Genomic DNA, 16,335 nt, shown 5'->3' with positions numbered 1-16,335 from the left:
TGGACCACTCTTTCGTCATTACATCGCATGCGCCATAACAACAATGATATGAAAAAAAATGTCATTGAGTCATACAATGACTTCCAGACCAATCCAAAAGCCAAATTCCAATAGATAGAATATTATGTAAAGCTACTTAGAGTCCAAGACCATAATCCATTATTTATGCAGACACTTCATGCTTCAATTTCCACACACGAAAAAAAGATTGAAACATTACAAATACCCGGACCTCAACGAATGCAATGCTTGCTATTGGTGGTCGCAGGGTTTTTTCTCGTTTTTTCTTGGATCACTTGTTTGAATGAAAATGGGTTTTCTCAAAACAAGTCGCGTATTGTTGTTGGTACATTGGTGTTGTGGACATGGTTTTCTCTCCTACAATGAACATTGCGATGATGATATTCCAAAAAATAATTGAAAGTAAAGAGATCTTTGAAAATTTACCAAGTATTCTAAAATTTCCGAGTTATTCCGAAATTTCCGAAAGTTTCGAAATTGGAAATATATTTTGAATCCGAAAAAAAATTGGATCGGATTTGGCTAGCATATTAGGTTCCGAAAAAAATTTGGAAAAAATCCGAAGGAGGTTAATCCGATCCGATCCGATCCGAAGTCACCCCTACGTGTCATACACGTGTCAAATGTTGTTGCACATCTGATCATCAGATAGCGCGGATCGATCTCCATAGTTCGCTGGGTATTTCCACTTCCACCAGTTTGTCTCTTTATGCCTGCTCCACACGCGCTACTGTGTTCTCTCAACAGATCGCTTCACTGAGCGACACGAACTACTGAGAGGGGGCTGTGTAAGGGAGTGATATTCTCCTTCAAGAATATCAAACACGTGCTCAGCATGGAGGAAATACCACACCGACCTTTGACCTACTTTGCCGACCTATATCACTAGATCGCATCCACAAACTACGAGATCGCTCTAGACCAGTTCGTATCATTACACAGATCGTCCTATATCATGACTCATCATACCTTCTAGAAGCGATCATGTATAAAGCTACACATAGGCAAATCACTGCCACCAGCTACTGACCACAGCCGCTAGGGCTGGTCATCGAGTCGAGCTATTCATGAGTAACTTGAGCTCGGCTCGTCGAAGGCTCGACTCAAACTCGTCTGCACATAAGTATGAGTCGAGTTTGAGCTTAATTTAAAGCTCATTCTAGATAGTGAGTAGTTCGAGTTTGAGTAGCTCGCGAGCTACTCATTTTATAAGCCCATACGTATATAATTTATAATTTATACATCATTTTATACTTTATACTCAATTATAATTTACAATTTATACTAGTTTTAATGTTTTATATACATTTTTTTTCGAGTTTGAGCTCAAGTTCGAGTTCAAACGAGCACAACTGAACTCAAGCTCGAACCTGAGCTCGAGCTCGAAATGTAAAACGAGTCGAGCTTGAGCTATTAGTAGAACTAGACGAGTCAAGCTTGAGCTTCAATATTAAGCTCGAATGCGAGTTCGAGTTGAGCTTCTGCATGTGTGAGTCGAGTTCGAGTATAGCAAAACCCGACTCGGGTAGCTCGATGACCAGCCCTAACAGCCGCAAGCTACTAACTTATGCTACTAATCCCCATCATTACAACAGACCTACTAGCACAGTTCTCACACGACTCAGCAATCTCCACCCTATATTTGTACTGATCCTTACACGTGTTGGGTGAAGATTCACTTTCATCGCCTATGAATACTCCTCATATGAACTACGCCAGACCTGATTCTTCTCTCCCCAGAATCGAGAGCAAGATACGTAGGCCAGACCTGATTCTTCTCTCCCCCCAAAATCGAGAGCAAGATACGTAGGCAGTTCGCTCATCAACAAACTCGGTCTTACCCAAATTCAATCCCATTCTCATTCCTCCAAATTCAATCCCATTCTCATTCCTCCTTCGTATGTAAAGGAAGACAAAAAGACACCTTTACACTGTTTAAACAATAAAACCAATAAGTTCTTTGGGTGGTTCGGGATAGGAGGTCTCCTCCTTTCTTTCTCGTCCAAACCATATATTGTGATTCCTCCCTTCAACTTCTTTTACTTTAAGCAGTCACAATCACCTCTCTTCACCAATTCGCCGCATAATTACTGACCATTTTTGTTCTTCTTCACCTTCTTACTATACCATTGCGGTCAATAAACGTACATCTGTCTTCACCACCACGTATACAAGTACTAGTTATAATATGATATATATTCCATCCACATTAGGTCGTATATGTAAATGAGTACATGACTGTTCAAAACATGTTTTGCTTCTTCGTTGAAACGCAGACACTTTTCTTTTTCTTGGAGTCCTCATTTTAGCAGTCCTAAATATCCTTTTAATGAAGGTCTTGCGTTAATGCTTTGAAACATTTTTACATATGTACGAGGTATGTTCAAGCCTGTACGAGGTCCGACGTGGTATGACACAAACTATCAACCAATAATTATATTGAATGTTGGTCAGGTCACAGAAAAACGTCAGTTTTGGAGGAGAATACTCTGAATAAAGCCAAAACATAAAAAAAAAATAGGGGAAGTGCTGTTATACCAAATATCAAAAATCATAAAATGGAATTAAGGATAGAAATTATCAGAACCTCAAAATCCAACATAGGAATCAAATCTCATCAGGTGTTGAATTAATGGGTAGTAAATAAATGCTAAATGTACAACAAAGTTTACCTGTATAGATTTTCCAGAAAAAACTGGCTACAATTAATCTATTCTTTTTCAAGAAAGAAGAACTATTCCGCTATGGTAATGTGGTAAACAACTAATCCTAAACTCTATTTTATCAGTTGCCTGGTGTTACATGAGAGGACCTACAATGACAAAAACTCGTGTGGGCTACTACCAACTGAACAAGCCGCATATACTCTCTTTATGTACAACAGTCTCCTCTGAAGAAACTGCTCCACTATCCATGCTGTCATCAGAGCTATCTTCAGGCTGGAGCTGTATTCGATCCGCATTCTCAACAATCCAATCAGTAAACTCTGGAGACGATGCCAATTCAGACAAAGACTCCCTTGTTGACTCCCTCGTGAAGTCCTCCCATTCCTTCTTTGAGAACCTCTTGCGTTTGAAGTGTTATGAAAGGGCTAGTAGTAGTCCCGGTCGGTGTCAGTGTTACTCCCTTAATAGGGGTGAAGAGATATAACCTGCAGCAGAAAGGGAAATCTTTTTAAAAACAAATTGCTAACTCGAAATGCAGAAATATGATTGTACAGGTACTGGGGACTGGAGAGGCTTTGCATCTCCTAGGAAGCAAGTATTGGTATATAGATCTATGAAATAGTAGAAAGTGTAACTTTATTGAAGGGATTATAAAGTCGGTCCTATATAATATACATATATTCTGGCAATACAAATCATGTGCCAGAAACTTCAAGAACTAAGGAAAAAAAGGGGGTCTATTTCTAGAAATTTGACATTACAAGTCAATATGCATAACTCTAGTACTAAATGGGGAAAGGAAAATAAATAAAAAAGGTGTACCTTTAATCCAGGGAATTGTGCTCTTCGGGCTACTCCTGGGTGTCATTCCACTATATTTCCCAGCAGACCTACTAAGGAATTCGGCATTTTTCCGGACGGCTGATACCTGTTTAGCTCGCAACCATGGGCTTCGGATTCTACTCATTTCATTCGACCAGTACCTGATTAAAATAGAGAAGAAAAATTTGAGCTTAAACCTTTTCAAAACGAATTAGTAACAAAATAAAAGGAACACAAATGAGGCCCAAGGCTAGATGCTATCGGTGTAATGGCATACTAATATACTACAGTGTCGTTACAGATAGGATTCAAGAAACAAGTCAAATCATGACCATATGACATTCATCTATATCATTTTGTATATATCTTTTGCCAATTGAAACATTTTATTAATAATTATAATACTAATAAGGATAATTACAAATAATAATCATCTAAAAAATTTAATCAGCGTATCTACTTAATGTTTGACAAATTTATTCTACTACATATTCAATTTTGGCATTGTTTAAATAGATATGATAAAAACTTCGAATAATAGTAAAAAGCTAGCAAGTGGAAACTTACACCAGTGCTGAGCCTCGAAACATTGAATTGATAAATGAACAGATACCCCAACATGAAGCCAATGCCAATATAGCAAGAGGAGTATCCAGGGTGCTCTGTAAGAGGAGAATATAATCATATAAGAAACAACGCCTCAGCACATTTTTCATAAGCTAGAGAAGGTACATATTAGCATCGTACAAACACAAAATATGAACTATTGACGAAGAGAGCTAGTAGCACCTTTTTTGCCTGGCCAGGAAAACTCACTGAACCAGGCTAAGACACACTTTGATTTAAGTTTTAAAAAAAATGGAGAAATCAACTATATGACAAGAGGGACGAGCTTTAACTTTTTGCCATCCCAGACTCAGAGACCTATGAAATGCAAAATAGTTCGTACAACAATCTCGACGATATCCTGTTGTAATATTACGAGACCACAACCATACGACATGCTCATCTTGTGGAACTACAATTTTTAAAAACTAAACGAATTATTAACATTTAAAGGGTTGTAAAATATGACTGATCTAGAGTCTAGACAAATATTAAGGTTTCCTGTGGCCTACTGGTCAAGACTTGGGAGGTCTGCCTCAAGGTCTTCGGTTAGGGAATCATACAAAAAAAACAAAAAAACAAAAAAAATGAAAAAATGACTGATCAAAACACTAAGACTAGAAGATCACTGCAATCACCGTAAAACAAGATCTCTCAGAAGTCGTAACTGTACACTTGAAACTTCGAAAATCAGATGCGCTAGCTTAAGACCACTGGAATGATTTAAATCAAAATTTGAGTACAAATGCATGTACTTGGACTGGTCAAAGATAAGTTCTGCACAAACAAATATCGAGGAGACAGTAATTTTTTTCGCTCGGCAACCTGATTTTCATTTGTATAGTTTTGCTCGACTCGATATCTAATTAAGTGAAGTGAAAATACGCTCCCATTTGAGATTCAAATAAAAACTACATTAGATCATTTTGTGGTAAGTTCCATAGAAATATAATATTGAATTTCAATCATCAAAAACACAAGAGGAAAGGCTATACCAGAAGAATGGATGTCAATCCAACAATGCGCACTGCCCACTTCACAAAATAAGATATACCGTCATCAACGCTTCCATCTTCAGAAATAATATATTTCCGCACAATCCAGTAACCTAGTGCTGCTCCAGCGAGAACAATTCCTACTCCCACAAATACAGAAACCTGAAAGTGCAGACATTACAAAAACCATAAAATGAAAACACATAGTCATGTTAATATTGAGGCTACAGGAGATTCAAAAGTTATGCGTACAGTTATGGGCAATAAACTAAACAATCCAACTTCTAATATCCAGAAAAATAAATAAATAAATAAATAAAGGAATGAAAGCACAGATATTGAACTCAGTAACAAAATACAAAAGGCAAACGAGTTTGTCATTCTGAATTATTTACCACTAACTTACAAAGAAATCTACCATATACATGCCTTCTTGCAACAATGAAGTAAGCCTAGGAAACCAAAGGACACAGCGAGAGGCAACACAAATTCCCTTGAAGCAACAAATGCAACATAAGGGTTTCCTTTCATTTTCTTATTTTTTTAGAATGGGTAAAGACATAGTAAAATTAAGAAATGAAACATCAAAATGACTCCAAGACCCCTTCTCTTTCAGCCACTTATAAGATCCTCCCATCTACATAAAGAAAGCCTTGGTATAGCTTTGTCAATCAAAACATTAAGTGATGTCTTAAAAGTAGATTTTGCTGTATGGTCGGATGCTTAATTTGAGACGTGCTTGTTTAAGTCTCCTGCCGCTGCCAACCTTTAGTTAAGATTCTTTGCCAAGCATACTTACAGCATATTCACAATATTTGAAAATGTAACGATTTCAAACCACGCGAAAAGTACAATGACACTACGACTACTACAAAAATTTTAAATTGTGTACGACAGTAACCATCCGAATCATGTATAGCGACATACCCGACACAGGTATCAACAGTGAGCCAAAAGAAGGTTTATATGCATGGGCAGAAGAAATTACAAAAAAGTTAATCTGGATTATATAAGAAGAGGAAGTAGAAGGACTTACGGGGTTGTACATATCTTCACTCAGACCAAAATTTACGAGAATGGAATTGATTAGCATAGAGAAGTAGTGCACAAGATAAGACCCAAGCCCAAGCTGAAAGGACAAATGCAAGGAAAAAAATAATGTGTTAAAGATCAAATGAGATGATAACACTGTTTCAACATTAAAAGGTAGCAAACTTACCAAAGACGTAGAAATAGCATAGTAGAAGGCCCCCTTCCTTCCAGTTGGTAATAGTTTCATACTCTGCATTTCAACACAAATCGAATAAATAACTATTTATTTCCTAATAAAGGTCAAATGAATGATATAGCTATAAGGAAATAGATGCAGGAGCTTTATGCATTCACATGTCAGCAACCACATTTATAAACAGCTTCTACAACCATTACATCACTTTCGGACCAGTACAACATTGAGTCTTTAATGACTACACTATCTGAAAATAATCCCTCATTCCCTCATTTGCTTCAGAGATTCGTCTTTTACCTCAAAAAAAGTAATTTTCGTAAGTACCAACTCTACTGCTTCACAGTGAACAATTAGATGATTCCAGCTGTGTGTGCCTGTCTTAAGGGTGTTGTCATGTGTGCATTTTCCCCAAGTTAACTAGCAACAGTTGTGATAAATAATGGGGTGCTCCGTCTATCAGATCGGTTTGTGGAGAAAATGGTTCTTAACCGACACAAGGCAGCTGAATTCAACGAGGTCGGGATTTCAGGTAGGCTAGCGCCAGGAATGAGGGGGAATATACGGCGTGTGTTCAGCCAAAGTGTTGTGGTTGTGTTTGTGTATATTCCCCTTGTCTGTGTTTTTTTTTTTGCCTCTCTATCAGCTTGGGATTCTAGGTTAGATGGTTCTCGATATTTTAACAGTAATATAAAACACAATATATAATCATGACCGACAGCTAAACAACTAGTAGAAATAGATGTCCAATTAATTGAATTGACTTCCGAAAAAACGAAAACGAAATCAATCGAAGAATACTTGTAGATCTTATGTACCTGAAACAGAAGAAACAAGACCACAAGCAAAACTCCTACTGCCATTGAACTGCTATAATAAAACGGCACCCAGTCACTAAGTATGGGTGCAAATAGCATTGAAAGAATTCCGAAAACAAGCCAGTAGAGACGCCACTGCTGAAACACTGCAACAAAGTTATAAACACAATGTCAGTTATCAAAACAAGCTAAAAGTCTAAATAGAAAAGAAAAACAATATAGACATCTACCTTCTTCAACGGAGACTGTAATGGGACCAGATGTTCCACCCACAAACTTTACATCCACATATCTGTCCTCATATGGTGACATAAAAGCACTCCATTGCCCTTTTTTAATACTTCTCCATTCCTCCTTTGCACATTTGCATAACCCCAAAGAAGCATTCCTGTGGAAACAAACTTCTATTTGGCTATGGAGCCTTTCAGGTATTGCACCTGATGGTGTCATGGTGACACGGAACGAGTTAGCATACTTGTTGATGTTCAACCTTGACACGCCAACAACTCTGACCCGCTCACAAGACACACTCTTTGCCGAGTAGCCACCAAGAAACCCCGGAGTGAAGTGTATAACAGGATCATCTAGACAAATATCTGCAGTTTCAAACAATCAAAATGAGTATACTCATTCACATGTTTTGACATTATAAACTTATACTGAAAAATTAAACCTTGAAAAAGAATACCTTTTGTTGTTGGTGGTGTTTGTGTTTGATGGAAAGAGGAAGAGTAGAAGAGGAAAGAAAGGGAGAGAAGGAAAATTACGAGACATGAAGTTGGAGAAGTCGACTCTATTTTCATCACTGATCAATCAATCCACCGCCAATTTGATTGTTTTCTTTTGGAGTTTTAAAGAAGGAAGTGCTGCGTAATTTTTACGCTTACGCGGTTTATACACTGAGTAAAGACGATGATGTAGCCCAATGGGCTGAGCTAAGGCCCACAAACAGATTTAAGGGCCAATGAGAGTCGAGTTGGGCCGAATCATACTTTAATTACCTCATTTTTTTTTATTGATATTATTTAGTTTTTGTCATGTTTTATAATTTGATCATATATCAATTTCAACTATGAGATACATAACTAATTCTTATACCCTTTAGAGAAAGAGAGAGAGCAAGAGAGAAAATGGTGAAATATATATATATATAGTCCTTCTCTAAAAAGTAGTTACTTAAGTTAACTTAAAATAAATACGTAAATAAAACTTCACTTATAAAATGAATTGAAACCTAATGTTTGGTGGTTATAAAGCACTTACCATAAAGATCATATCCACAAAATTTCAATTTATTTGAAAACCTCTAACATAGATAGAAATTATTGTCATATTTAAAAAAAAATCTAACGATCCAGAAATACGAGTTTTTGCAATCAAAGTTTGTTAATGTTAGAGGTTTCTAAATGAGCTGCAATTTTGTAGAGATGATATTAATGTTGAGTATGTCATATCTACAAAAAATTATGGTTGAATTCATTTTATAGATGAAATTTTACCTACGTACTTTTTTAAAATTAACTTAAATAACTATTTTTAATATATATGTGTGTGTGTGTGTGTGTGTGTGTGTGTGTGTGTGAAAACATTAGAATATCTCGCGCTTTTATTTCTAAACTTTATATTAGATTCACAATTTCACTTTGCTAGCTTTTATATGTTTTTATATGTGCCTAACTAAGGCATTGACCTCTCATTTATTCAACTACAAAATACAAAATACCGCATATGTTATGTGATAATATTCATTTCATACCAGTTGTAAAATTGTAGTGAAAATTTTTAATACAATTTAAACAAGGGATGTCATGTTGACACCACACATTTTAGCACGAGTTACACAACTAACAAATAACTACATCTCAACTAAAACCCAATTAAAACTTACTAAGGGCAACTCGTAAAAAAATAATAATAATCTTTCGACCCAAACATATTCTTTTTATTCCTTAAAATCCTTCGCAATTTTTTTTCAATTAGTCCTAATATTAAATAGAAAATCTCGAATTCTCTTCAGAAAACGATGCTAGTCCATGGAAAAAGATGACAATATTTAAAATTTCGCTGGGAAAATACGATAACCTCAGGTACCGGCTGGAAACGACGGAATTTCATAGCAGTTCTCCTCCGGCGGATTTCCCTAGCGAGTATAAACTTTTTAAGCTCTTACTTCTCTCCCCTAAGTAACCGCTTCAACAATTCCGAGAGGCAGTCTCGGAAGTAGATTCGTATAGTACATTAAGTTTGTTCCTTACACTCTCATCAATTTCGATTTCAATTTCACATTTGATCCAAGTGTTGTTACCGAAAACAATCTCCTTGTATTTAAAATGCGAGGGGATTGAGAATGTGTTACAGCTTGATAAAATTGAGGTGTTATTCCCTAATTTAATGATATTATTTGTAGTCTACATGGTCAGGATAATTCTGAATACAACTCTCTTGTCTGCCCAGAACAAGTAGATGCAATCATAACAATTAACAAGTGATGGTGATATGGTACCATACCGTACATCGGTATAACATGATATTTCGGTATGAAAGTTATATCAGTATCTTAGGAGGCATCGAACTAATTCTCTAACACATAGTTGGCCTAAAAACAAAGTCTAATTTATTGATTTTTTTTAAACTACAGATTATCTTTAAATACAATACCAAAGTAGTAAAATAGACATTATTTTTAAGCCAACGTATGGGGATACAAGAAAGTTATATTAATCGTTATATTAAACGTTGTCTTGTAAACTTTGTATGATGGCCATGACCCTTTTTGATAGTTTCTTTGGGTTCCTACAAATAATCATATAACTAAATTAGTTTTTTTTTTTGTTTTAAACTGTATTGTTGAAATTTAAGACACATGCTAGTAATTACCTTTGTGTTGTTTGTGTTGTTTGAAGATCTTGTTATGTCTTGATGGGTAGGACCGCCCCATCAAACACCATTGTCACTTGAGTAGTGCTACATGGATCTATTTTTTAGACCCCCCACTACCTATTTTTATTCACTCCTAATGAGTTTTTCTTAAAATAAATAACAACTTATTTTTTTGTTTACTGCCTCTTTAACTTTGTGCTCACCACAAAGTTAATTATTATATATGTTACTCAATTAATCTATTATTCCAAAAATTATTAATGAAAACCCGTGAATGAAATGAAAGGTTTATGGGTTATTATTATATTTTATTTTTGTGAGGAAAAACAAACCAACAATGTTCTAAGGGGAAAAGTTTTATTTGTGGTTGTTTTTATTTTGTCAGGTTTTACATTCATTTAAGTTTGGGTGACCTTTAGTAATTATAACATATAGTTCGAATCATTAAAAACTAAACCAGCCCATATCACTAGCCACGCCTGCAAATTTCATGTAGACGGTTCTTTCAAAAGATTCACCCAATTCGAAAGGGTATATGGGATTCGTGGCACTGTTATTCATTGAGAGAACCGACTTTATAAAAATCTATATAAACTCTTTAGCCCGTTATCCAAACCAAACCTCATCCTATCCCGAGCGGAAGCTTTAGCCATTGAAAGTTTCATTGGTTTTTTATTTGATCAAGATTTCACAGATCTCACATGTCCTAATGATATTGAGAATAATGTTAAAAGATTTATAAGACAAGGCAAGTAGGATTCTCGAGATGATTATCTTAGTGTGTCTTGAGCGAATTGTTGTTCTGGTCCATAAAGAAGCAAACAACTTCCATACGTATTGGGTGCCCATAATAGACCACGTGTCCCGCCAAACAAGTGAAACAACTATCACTAAAATAAGGAAACTAAAATTTATATATTACCAAGTATACCCCCTCTTTCTCCCACCACCAATCCACCACTCCACCTCCCACTATTTTCTTACAATCTTCAACTCCTCGTTAGAATCAATACCCATTCTATTGCAATAGACTTTGGAGTTGTTACAATAGCTGTTTAGCAATTACAATCTCTTGATAGAAACACAAGAAAAATAAAAGGTTTATTGTTGATATTTGTTTTAGAATAAAAACAATTAAATTTTCGCAAGATCAGAACCCAAAGTGTTCATGGAATAAATGTTAACTAATTTTGATAAGAACACAAAGTTAAAAAAAACCTTTTCGTACTATTTGAATTAATTAGAACACTAGGGGTTCAAACTTAGTGTTTACAATTCAAAATAGTATGAGATAAACTTCACAAATAACAAATCAAATAATGTGAATGGCGTTAGATACTGGTGGGATTTGCTAGATTTGAATTTGAGTTTCCAATTCGTAAGAATAGAAGAATAAGAACAGAAGGAAAAAAGAGGTTTTCGTGGTAAAATTGGGGTATTATAGGCAAAACACAACTTTTGGGAAAAAAGAAAACAAAATTAGTGATAATGCTATTTGGCTGGACACGTGGTCTATTATGGGCGCTGGTAGAATCTACCAGCAAAACCGTTGGTGAACAAATTCGTACTCTCGATAAACTAGCGAAGACGGGTCATATAGACGAAATGTAAGATTAAGTATTAGGGTCCCACCAGTTGACCATTTTCTTAACCACCTAACAAATATAATAAGGGTCCTATATTGGGCAACCACCGAATTCGATTGGGCCTCCAGCCCAAGCCCAACAATGAGGCCTAACAACAATAGTCCAATACACTCCCCCCCCCCCCCCCACCACCACCACCTCAACGTATACCGGCTATAATTTTTTCAAACTGTTTTAGTCGATATCATATCTCTCGCGAGACTGAACCCAAAAAAAAATATAGTTTTTTGTCGTATTCATATTTCGAGTGTTGAGTTGTGAATCAACAATGAAAATTGAAGTTGGCAACTTCACCCAATTCGAGTTGTGTTTTTTTAAAGTAAACTTCGAGTGTTTACTGTGAATCAATAATGAGAATTGAAATAGTGTTTATTGTTAATCAATAGTGGAAATTGAAGTTAGTTTCACCCATTTGCAATGTACACTCGAATTTCAACATCTTTCTTGTATTCAAAATCCAAATTTTCACCGTATATATGGTGGCTATTTCAATTTCTTCTAAAACCGTAATATTATGCAGAAATCGATATTCCGTTCGAAATCATTAAATTGACTAGCTACTGTGCACGTGGTACCCACGTGGGATCCATATACCTTTTTTTTTATTATTTTTTTTAAATTTCTAAACGTTAAATTACTATTTTGCCCCTAAAAAATAAAAATAATAATAATAAAATATAAAATGACCAAAATACCCCTATGTCCACACACATTCCATGTTCACTTGGCCCATCGTTTTTCTATATCTCTACTACTAGTATAGCCTATAATGATCGTGACCTCTTAAATTCATCCGGGACTTTTTCTGACGCATAATATCCTTGATGAATAATAAAATCAAATGTCTAGATATTTATTAATGAGGACTATTTTGTCTTTTTACGTGTTTATAAATTTTCAGTACCGATATTGTCCTTAAATAAAACAATTGATTAACACTTTTAAATAGGGCCAATCATTTGTACGCATTACTATTAATGCCATTTAATTAGCAATAATTGTGTTATTTAATAAACTAAGACTTTAATTACCACAAATAAATACACGAAAACCTTACCTTTCCGTTTCAATCTCGACTCTACGTCTCCTGCAAACAGTAAAAGAGAGGATTTGAAACTTTTTCCCAACTATTTGCTTGCAAATCCCCTGAAAAAGCCACTCTCCTTGAAATCGATAAAATCAGTTGTTTCTTTACCAGATGGATGCGAATTGGGTTAATTGTCGAAAAAGAGGGTTCTCTTTGAATATTACTGAAGACATTGGTGGTTGTTTTGACAATTCGGTGAACCTGCTGTCAATGTTGTAATGAAAGCTTAAAAGAATATATTCATTCTTGAGTTCTGAAGAATACTGATGAACGAGACAAAATGAGTTCCAAAAGAGATTCATGTAGAGGAACCCACATATCCCATCTCAAAAACCTTCCCATGTCTTTATCCCTCACTCATCATAATGGAGTAGAAACCACATCATTATTTTCTATTATTGGTTTTGTTCCTTCTCATTATTGGTAAGATTGTGAATCGTGCTTTGGAACCAATACTACTCTGATTCTTCAAGTTTCTCATCATATTGTTATTTGCAAATACATTCAAAGCGTGTATGTTATTTATTTGTTAACAAACCATTCTTCCTTCTATAACAAATATAATCACGATCTGTTTATTGAATGTTATTTTGCTTTCATTTGTCTTTGTTTTGATCATTCACGGGTGCAAAAGTCCGCGGTATAATGATGGAGAGAAGATGATCTATTAACTTGGGCTCAATGTCCATTACTAGGAATGGGACATTTCAGTGCAAGAGATTTGTAAAAAGACAAAACTATCATCTGAAAATGAGTTTAGATTTCATTCCCGGTATAAAGTTAGATTTAATTTGTTGTAACTTTCTACTTTAACTCTCCATGTATACGACCTGTTTAGTGTGGTGTGTGCATTTAACATTTCAACGTCTACGTACTGGACTAGATAACTTTGCTCCATGCTTTAATTTTCTGGAGAACTATATCTTCCCTGTCTTTTTATTAGAGACTAGTCTACTCTTCATTGATCGCGTACTGCAATTTAATTATCTAGACCATCACTTTTATAGTATTGAATGGAATTTGTTAAAATTTTCACAAGCCATAATTACAACAAAAAAAAAAAACTCTTTAATTTGGTAAATTTTGATTTGTTAACTTTGATTATTTTGGTGTGGGTTTTAAGGCAAATGTATTTGGGTATTGGAAAGGCATAAAGTTGGTATCGTGGATGATGTGAATTATATTGAGTTTTGTGCTTTTAGATTGGGTTTATTGAATTCAGTAATGGGGATTTCATTTGGTTGGCATAAATGATTATTTGGGGGTATTCTATGAATCATTTGATGCGGTATTCTATGAGTTGTCACTTTTCTTAAATTATGGGTATTAGTTTGATGACTCGGGGGATATGCATTGCAAATTTGGGTTTTGAGTGGTGGTGTCATGGTTTAATTTGGTTATCTTTTGCGGGACCGCTTTTGCGAATGAATTGTAGAGTAACAAAGTGAAACCTGTATTTGCTAGGTATGGTTCATTGTTCAATTATTCATTTTTGTTGTTTGTAGTTATGACATTCAATTACATTTTCTGGGCAATTGCAGCTTACTATACTGATTTTGGTATTGTGCTTTTTTTCATTATAATTAGTTGTTTTTATTTGTGTGAATTATTTGATTGATGAGAAACAAATGTATGGCAAGTATTAACAAATTTGAGGATCCAAGGATTACTATCGTGCTTTGCAAAACAATAAAAACCAAATGAAAGTGTAGGGTGAGATTAAATTGTTGACATGTCTTTCTCTTCCCTTAATCAGGCAGAGAAGCAGTTGAGACGATGACAGCCGTTGGTCATGGATTAACTGGAAGGAGTGTTGGAGATGTTGTTGCTTATGGGGGAAATCCAATGGGTTCATACACTGAAGAACAGATCCTTCCTGCAGGTGCCGTGGTGTCTGTCCCATCTTCTATAGATCCTATTGTTGAAACTTGTCATGCTGCTAAAGGGAATGACAGCTTGGTTCTTACTTCGCCAATGCTTCAAGGTTTGTTTATAATTTCAGTCATTTGGTACCTTAAACTTTATTTTAACTTCAATTGCAGGAGCTCATTGGAAAATCATGAAGTTTAATAGCACTAGGACATGTCCACCTAATACATGTTAATGAGTGCGGGCATGCTTAAATCTTAGCAGTCCAAAAGTCAATGAATTGAACCACTGTATTGAATTGGCATGGAGTTATTTGCTATTCAATCAAGTTACCACATTTGATTATTTGGTGGAATGGTGATTGCAGCGTGTAATCACCTATATCACATAAGGTTGCTAATGTAGCAATTCTTAATACTGTAACCAATACGTGAGCAGCCAATTGTCACGTGTATGATAAAACCATTGTGTCTCCGATGTTGAATTCGATAAGAGTGGCTCTTCCCTCCTAGAGAAATGCCCTCTTTATGGGTACCTCTCCACACTGGAAAGCTTAATCAAGAAGTTGTCAGTAAGAGTTTTGTATTTGACATGTTGGCTTAGCTGCTCTTAAAATTGATTCCGCCAGTGAGTTATACATGATAAGCCCAATGCATGTGTATGGAGGCAGTGATGACACTCTTATTGCGATATATCACTAACCTGGCTAAGTCACGACCTGGACCGACAATACAATTAGTTATGACAAGTGTACTTGTGAAGTTGCGTAATAGGATGAGTCCACCATTGTCTCAGCATTCTTTTGGTTATCTCATTGTGACTGCAGAGTTGCAATGTCTGAAGGAGTCTATCAAGAAGATTGAAGCTAAATATATAAAGAAAGCACAACCTGATCTTAGAGTTTTTTTTTCCTAATTGTTTTAGAGAACGACTTGGTGCATCCTGTGATGCAGAGCCATTGGTCTCATCATTTAGTGGTTGGTGTAGGTGCCCTTACTATGAAGTGGATTTTTTTGAGTGGTAAAATCCCATATGGGTCAGTCCTTAGTATGCTTCATGAGATTTTTATTGTGGTTATGGATACAAAGATTGGTGATGGGATTTAAGCATGGGTAACTTTACATGAAGAAGACAAGCCTACTTTGAATCTGAACTAGCGCTCCTTGCTTGGAAGAGATGGGAATAAGTAGTCATAATGATGCAGTCCCAAGTAGAGGATAATGAAAAGCGCAAATATTTTTGTCTTAACATTAGCAGGACTATAGAAAGCTCAAGTGTCTTAAGAATTTTTAGAGTTGTAAGAATATTCTGTTTTTCACTGATTTTTTTTTCTATACTACCCCAACAAATATTGATAGTTCAAACTATTATGACCCTCCCAAGTAAGTGAGTACAACTTTAGAACTGTTTTGCTCATATTTTCTCCGTATCACATGTATTCCATGTAAGTGGTGATTGCAGTTTTGAGTACAACATCCTTGTGGTGTTATATATGCAAATGGGATCCTTCATGTTTGGACAAAGTTATGAGAGAGATGGTCGATCATTATTTTTCTCCACTTAGTGAATCTGAACCCAAAGCTGGAGATGCCCGTAAAAATTGCGAAGCGTTCTCCGATTGGAGACATCTCTTGCAGGTTACTTATTCTTTACTTACTTGAAATTTAAATGTAGTTCTTTTTGTCTAGAATGAACGTTTG

General features: G+C 35.5%; 1 protein-coding gene across 2 annotated transcripts; it reads right to left on the bottom strand.

Moving 5' to 3' along the window:
• Window positions 1-2,622: 2,622 nt before the first annotated feature.
• LOC147485800 (uncharacterized) lies at window positions 2,623-8,028 on the bottom strand. 2 transcript variants are annotated; one of them, XM_086574875.1, is made up of 9 exons: window positions 7,842-8,027; window positions 7,384-7,749; window positions 7,154-7,299; window positions 6,330-6,392; window positions 6,147-6,239; window positions 5,111-5,272; window positions 4,077-4,171; window positions 3,510-3,670; window positions 2,623-3,172 (listed from the first exon to the last, which is right to left on the bottom strand). In XM_086574875.1, exons 1-9 carry the CDS (start codon window positions 7,954-7,956, stop codon window positions 3,141-3,143), a joined length of 1,233 nt encoding a protein of 410 aa, XP_086431001.1. In that variant the 5' UTR covers window positions 7,957-8,027; the 3' UTR covers window positions 2,623-3,140. The 2 variants fall into 2 exon arrangements, with proteins under 2 accessions (XP_086431001.1, XP_086431000.1); XM_086574874.1 differs by lacking the exon at window positions 2,623-3,172 and having other exon boundaries at window positions 3,353-3,670; window positions 7,842-8,028.
• Between the last annotated feature and the right edge of the window lie 8,307 nt (window positions 8,029-16,335).

This window comes from Coptis chinensis, chromosome 7 (genome assembly GCF_015680905.1).
Source record: "Coptis chinensis isolate HL-2020 chromosome 7, ASM1568090v1, whole genome shotgun sequence".
In the NCBI taxonomy this organism is placed as follows: Eukaryota; Viridiplantae; Streptophyta; class Magnoliopsida; order Ranunculales; family Ranunculaceae; genus Coptis; species Coptis chinensis.
The sequence above is the reverse complement of the archived record's forward strand: the minus strand, read 5'-3'. Positions and strand labels throughout refer to the sequence as shown.